Here is a 7,116-nt window from a genome sequence, read left to right as displayed (position 1 = left end):
ACAAATATTAATACAAATTCATTGTTTATTATTGTGTCCATTTATTTGGTAGACTTGTTATTTGTAACTATATGGAAATTAAGGGTTATGAAGTAAATTCAGTAAACATTCAATATTGGCATCACATAGAGCATGCACTTGGTTGGCATGTATTCCAGCATATCTGCATACAGTTTTTGATTCCTTTTTCAAATACAAAATGAGACCTGATTTTAGTGCTTACTAAATGACCTCCAGATAGAATGTTATTGCTGTGTTTTTCCAAGTGGGATTAAAGCCTATCTTTTATTGTGTTTAGTGAACCTTTCCTTTAAAAAATACACTTCAAAACTAATTTATGTCTGCTATTTCAATCTGAATAATTCACTGTTTAATGAGTTAGATTGTTATGACCTTGTTTATTGTTGTTTTGAAAGCATTGAACACCTATGTCAAAGACCCTTGGGAGATGTTATTGTTGAATATTAACAAAAGAAGAAAACAGGGCGTCTGCCCTCTCCTTTGAGACGCAGTGAAAACAGCTTGAAATTAAAAACACCAATGTTGCAGTCTTGTAGAATGAAGAAGAAATGTGGTGTGAAAAAAAACAGTTATGGCAAAATTCAAGAGGTGTAAATATCAGCAATTTTATTTAACTATTCACAAATCAACTGGAGAAGTGATTCCCTGGCACTGAATTCTTCTTAAATGTATAAAAAGCAACTTGCCATGATGCGTTTTCTACTATGTTGGCCCCTTTTGGAACAAGGTTTTTCTAAAATGTAAACTGTTTTCTACGCTTAATGCAACAGAGATTGGAATATCTTAAAAACTAGCTGAGAATGTCTGTGCTTTATTGCTCTGCCGCAATATAGGTTAGTATTCCTGAAGCGCTCAATCACCATGCAGATCATTTTCACAAGCATCAGTGAATCATGAAGGACACTTAAGTTTAAGATGTGATCAAAATACAGAAGCAGTACTTGGCACAGAGTTGTTTAAAGATAGTGATGCAACATTGTCCTTTGGTTTTCCCACCGCTCCACACACTCTTTTTGTATTCCTTTTCCTGCACATGGCATGGCCAGTTTCTTACATCTATCCTTTACCTCAAAAAGGGGCAGAGGGATTTGTGGTTACGGTTTGTGCAGGCAGGCATCAAGGACATCTATTCAAATAGGCAAACAGTGTTAGGGAGTAGTGAACTACTCGCATTTAACCCAGTTGTTTACTTTACAGTAACTAGCTGTACTGTAGTAGTTTAACTACAGTACATTCAAGTTTTTTTCAATTTCTTTTGTCATCAACTAATCAAACTACAAAGCATTTTGGGCCATAAAATGAAAGGAGCCCCATTTCACCAGTTCTGCCCCATTTTTTTTCATAAAAGTTCCAAAAAATTTGAGTGGGGTATTTTTTTGTATTAGCACATAAAACATGCCCTTAAAGATTCTGCTTTTTAATTGCATAAGCAATATATTCTATGTGGTTGCTAAGAGTGACTAAATGAAACTACTCTTCATCATGCTGAAAACGAGTCTGCATCATTCCAAAATCCAATAGAATGGATGTAATTGCCTTTTGTCAAAGGAACCAGTGCAATGCTAACTTCCAGGTTGGTTTACAAAAATACGTAATTCCTGCACCACTTCATTGAGTGACATTATTTGCTGGCATGTGCCTTTTTCCATTATGTTTTTCTAACAATCTGTATCCAATGTACATTGTAAATATGATCCTTCTTTTCAGTAGTTTGAACTACTTTTTTATAAGTAGCTTTATTTACCAGAATAAGTTCTCTGGAAGCTCAGCCGTGGTTAAATGTTTTCAGCCGTGGTTAAATGTGAAATAATTGTTGCATTGCAAAGCTTTTTACTTTTAAAGAAGCTTACCCAACACTGTAGGCACAATAATTCATTCAAAACCTTGAGCTTTGTACCTTTTTGGAAGCCAATGCAATAAATAAGATACAAAACAAATATGACCAAAGCAACACTAGCCAAATACATTAATTATTTGGAGAAAATGGGAAAAATGTAAGATGCACAATCATTTTAGGACAGCATTGATCTGGGTAGACCATGGTTGCAGCTAAGCACCAGAATACATTCAGCGACAGGAAACATGTGTACCTGAATGTATAGTGCCATCATGTGCTTATATATATACATTACAATGCTATTTTTTTATTCAAGTGGATGCTTGTAAAAAGTATTTTTAGAAAACATAATGCAATGAGCAATTATTATAAAAGTAGCAGGAATTATTAAGCTCCTCATACAGCCTTTGTATTTGTGTGCCTTTTTTTGAGAATGCTGTATACAAACGTAAAAGTACTACAACAGTCAAAAGTCTTGTGTGTCTTGTACTAGTTTGTGCTGTAAATGTACAGTACTCAGTGTTTTTGTCTTTCAGAGGACTTGTGGCAGAAGGACAGACAAAAGGCCTAGGTTGCACAGGAAAGGCTGCCAGGAGTCTGTAGCAAGAGTCGGGCCACTGTTATAAAGGGACTGATTTTTCCTCCTCACACTCCTGGTGCGCAGAGTGGTTGTCTTTTTTGTTTGGATGGAGGAGCTCTCTGTTGTAAAGAAGCTGCCTGTGGCCAATGTCACGTCAGCAATGATGGGTGTTTCAGCAATGAAGCTTGTGTCAGAAAAGAGGATTGGTCGGTGGTGTGGAGTGAGTCAGCGGATGAGTCTTTATTTTTGCCGGAGATGAGATTGAAATCAGTGTTGAGCATGTGCTCCGCGGCAGCTGGGCTAGCAGATGCAGAGATGTGATTAATAGTTAGGTGTGTGTCTCTGCTTCCAGGTCGCAGGGTGGAGGTGCTAATGGCTGTGAAAGGGTGGTGCCATGTGATCTCATCTGAGGTTTGTGGGGTGCTTTGCAGAGCAGAACCAGAAGAATACCACCACCCTGTTACACTGGCATCAGGGGCCATGGAGCTCAAGGCCTGGGCACTCGCTGCCAGTGGGGGGAGGTTATAGGAGGCAAAATGCCACCCTCCAGTCCTGCCAGGGCGCACCCCTCCGCAGACAGGCCGGATGTGGCAGGGGCAGCCCAGGACGCGGGCAGGTATACGCTGAGTCCAGGAGAGTAGGTACGTGATGTCGTCATAGTGGTGACACGCCCAAGGGTTGTCGCCCAGAGTGATGACTCTAAGCGATGTCACCTTGTCCAACACTCCAAACGGCAGCGTGGAGAAGCGGTTAGCATGCAGATAGAAGTGAGTTAGTCTGAGGAGACGATCCAGAGAACCAGGCAGCACCTTCATCAGCAAATTGTGGGACAGGTCGATATTCTCGAGGCGCGCAGGCATGTTGGTGGGCAAGGTCCTGAAGTGATTGTTGCTAAGGTTGAGCGTGACCAGGTTGATCAGTGTATTGTTGATGAAGATTGCCCGTTCCAGCTTGTTGTCAGAGAGGTCGAGCAGTCGAAGATTCCACTGGTGAACTGTGTCGTTCTTCTCCAGCAACTGGAGGCGGTTGGAGGCGGCATGGAGTTGCCAGAGGGAACGTGGTAAGCCGGCGGGAAGGTGGCTCAGCCGGTTGTTGGACAAATCGAGGAATCGAAGATGGGTGTATGAAGTGAGATGGCCATCGAGGTCGTGAAATCGGTTGTTGGACAAGTTCAGGGAGCGCATGTTGTGCTGCAGGCCATCGGGCAGCTGTCTCAGACCCCTCCATGAGCAGTCTACCTCCCGGTGGCTGCGGCTGCAGGAGCACATGGAAGGGCACACAGCGAGGACGTGCAACCCCAGCGACAACACAAGCAGGAGCTCCAGAAGGGCCTCATTAGGGGAGAGCTTCAGCAGCGCATCCCTGCTAAAAGACAGATAGGGAGACAGGACAGGAGAGTGTTAGAGTGTCTCTAACACAGAATCCTCTTTACGGCCAGGAGGCACAAAGTCATTGTTTTGAAAGTCTCAAGTCATGTCACAAGATAAAGTCCTAAGTCAAATCTGAAAGGTCGCAAGTCAAGTTCTAAGTCCCAAACTTTGAGGTTTAGGAACGTTTCACCCAATGTAATTCAATTTTTCGTAATGTATTTCGTTCTTTGTTGACCTCCACATATGTTTTGTACATAAACAATTATTTTCTTTCTTAACCGTAACATTAGTCAGGGACCTCTCCTGCATCTTGATTGGACGCTGTTGGATAGACTTAATGAAATTAATTGCAGTAACACAAGTTGACATGAAAGGAAATTAATTCATTTATGGACATACATTTGACCCTTTAGGTTTTGGGGTAGATGTCAAGTATTTATACGTATGTCAAATCCAATTTATGTCAAGAGTCATTTGTGTTAAAGTACAAGTCCAGTTGCACTTATTTTCTGATTTTGTCGAATAAAGATGTTGTCACCTATGGTGAATACAGGAAACACACTGCAGACTTGTTATCTGTCAGAGAAGCACACTAACTGCAGAGGGCTGTGCTGAATAAAAATTGCTTCATCGTTTCTTTAAAGCTCCATCCCTGCCAAAATATCTCTCTCTCTCTCACACACACACGCACCAGAAGCAGGCTGCACAATGTTTGTTGCACATCACTGCATTGCTTGCAGATACTAACATTAACATCACATGCCAAACTGACTCCCCTAACAATGCAGTAATGTTTTTTCACTCATGCTGTAGGCTATATTTGCCCCATCAGTACTGTACCAGGTTAAAACGGGTCCTTTTCTATAACTGGTAAATGGATCTTGAAGAGGATATTTATAGTCTATTTAAGAATATCATTCATACCAGAGGCTGATAAATCCCTGCACTCATTTTCTCTGGCATGAGTTTGCGTGTTCAGTCATCAGTGGTTGTCAGAGCAGTCAGTCCCATGCTCTCAGAGGAGGAGAACTAGCTCAATAGATGGTTTGTACTAATGACTCCACAGAGAACCCATGCATCAGCGGGTGCAAAGACACAGCCAGGACACTGCTGAAACAGCACTATACTGTGTGCAAGCCAGGGTGTGGCAGAATATGTGTGTGTGTGTGTGTGTTGATTAAAAGAGTGTATAAATGTGTCCATAACTCACCTTCTCATCTTATCATTCCAGTCACTTTTCTCTGCTCCTTTTTGCCGTGTAGCCTCTCTCCTCTCCTGATTTCAAGCTCGGGACCAGATGCTGCTCTGCTGAAGGTGATTTTGTCTGAATTCCCCTGATGGATTTGACCCTTGCCCACTTGTCCAGTGCAGGTTTTTAAGGCTGCCTTCACTGCTTTCCAGTACTTGTCCTCTCTGAAGAGCTGAGAGTTTGATATTTCCTAAATAGATCTCTTGGTTAGCGCGATCAGGCACTGCAGGCTCTGGATTTGCTCTGTGCAGTGGAAGTAAGCAGGGAGGGGTGGGGGGGAGTATTAGGAAGGTGGAATGGGGGGGTGGGGGTAAAGGAGAAATGGAGCGCATAGCAGAGGGGTCCCTGCCTTCAAGGAAAACTCCTCTATCCCTCATCTGGCAGCTTTCAGGATTTACTTCTGCATTTAAAGCGACAGCTATTGTTGTGTTTAGATTAATTGACTGATTTCACTCCTGTTTGTACTCAAAATAAATCACCTAAATCCATATTATCCCTCTGTAACATATCCCTTTACAGAGGAACACGGTGCTGTAAGTGGTTGTTATTTTCCCTGTGTAAATGTAGTTAGTGCCACAAACACCTTGAAGATTTATTGCAGAGGACTCCAGTCCACTGCAGCTTCCTATACCTGTCATCAGCAATACAGGAAACGCTCCGGTCTGCACTGCATTGCTGTACTTCTCCCACACATCACCACTGTTGGTTCTAAGGAACAGTTTAACAGTGACACAGAGGGTGATCAGTGTTTCCAACCAGGTTGGTCATATTTATATTTGTTGTAATTAGTAACATAATCCATCTAACTTGAAAAAAGATGTTTAAACTAATGTGAATATTTTAGGATACTTTATCACATAAAAATAGATGCAGCCAAAAAGTGTTTTCCCCTATAAAACATCAAAAAACCTAAATTGCATTTATCATGTTCAGCATTTCACGAGTCAACAGCAAAACACATTGCATTTGTTTAAAATTTCCATACTTTAAAGGTCACCTATTATTCAAAATCCACTTATTCACGTCTATTATACATAAACATGTGTCCCCTCTGCCTTAGGAAATATGTGTCCCCTCTGATGCTGTTGTTTCATGCTTTATGAACGTGGACAACAGAGAAACATTTATTCTTCATTACCAAAGTTGGAATTTAAATAAAAAAGGAAAGTGAAACTTATGCTCGTCACCCTCCAGTCCACATCAATACAAATGATCCCAATACGTATGATTGTATGAAAATATCTTAAAATCAATACAAATGTATTTATTATAAACGTGTTAGTCCTTAACATCTATCATTACATTACATTACATTACATTGCATTGCATTTAGCTGACGCTTTTATCCAAAGCGACTTACAATAAGTACATTCGACCAGGAAGACACAACCTTGAAGAAAACAGAATCATATAAGTACATCAGGTTTCATAGAGCCAAACATTTCAAGTGCTACTCAACTGGCTTTAGATAAGCCAGTCCTTTATTAGTATATAAGTGCTCTGTTAGCAGTTATTTGTTAGTAATTCTATCGTATTCTATCACTGTGTATATCACCATTCAAACATCTTTTAAAAGTTGAACAAACCCCACACAGCTCAGTAAAGACTGTGAAATGTTGACTTTATCATTTCAGTAAAAACTAACGTTCATATTTCTCTTTGATTATAATACTGATGAACGTTCAAAACAAAGCACTTTGGCAACTTACCACATACGTTTTAAAATGCTTAATAAGCACCGTAACTTTCATGATACTAATTTATTGGTTATAATCGGTTGTTTCCGTGAACGGACGAATGTTTTGTCATGGTAAATGTTGAGGCCGCAAGGCATTGTGGGGCAGCATTTTCTTTTTTCCTTTCGTAAAGGAAAGTCCAGTGTTTCCTAAGCTAAAGGAGGTTATAAAGGAAGTTTCAAACCTCCTTTCCTATCATCCTTGTATTTGTATATGTATGTGCATGTTCTAAAAAGTGTGTACTGTGTGTACTGCATGACCTGTATTAAAACGCATGTGTGTGTACGACAGAGTGGAAACTGAATTTCCCCCTCGGGGGATTA

General features: G+C 40.7%; 1 protein-coding gene across 1 annotated transcript; it reads right to left on the bottom strand.

Moving 5' to 3' along the window:
* Positions 1-604: 604 nt before the first annotated feature.
* omgb (oligodendrocyte myelin glycoprotein b) lies at positions 605-5,292 on the bottom strand. Its single transcript, XM_034226708.1, is given in 3 exon segments — positions 605-2,635; positions 2,638-3,803; positions 5,019-5,292. Coding segments are annotated over 3 exon segments (1,419 nt in total). The 5' UTR covers positions 5,027-5,292; the 3' UTR covers positions 605-2,390.
* Positions 5,293-7,116: the final 1,824 nt, after the last annotated feature.

This window comes from Gymnodraco acuticeps, unplaced genomic scaffold (assembly GCF_902827175.1).
Source record: "Gymnodraco acuticeps unplaced genomic scaffold, fGymAcu1.1, whole genome shotgun sequence".
NCBI lineage: Eukaryota > Metazoa > Chordata > Actinopteri > Perciformes > Bathydraconidae > Gymnodraco > Gymnodraco acuticeps.
Note: the sequence above shows the minus strand (reverse complement) of the source record. Positions and strands in the feature narration are given on the sequence as shown.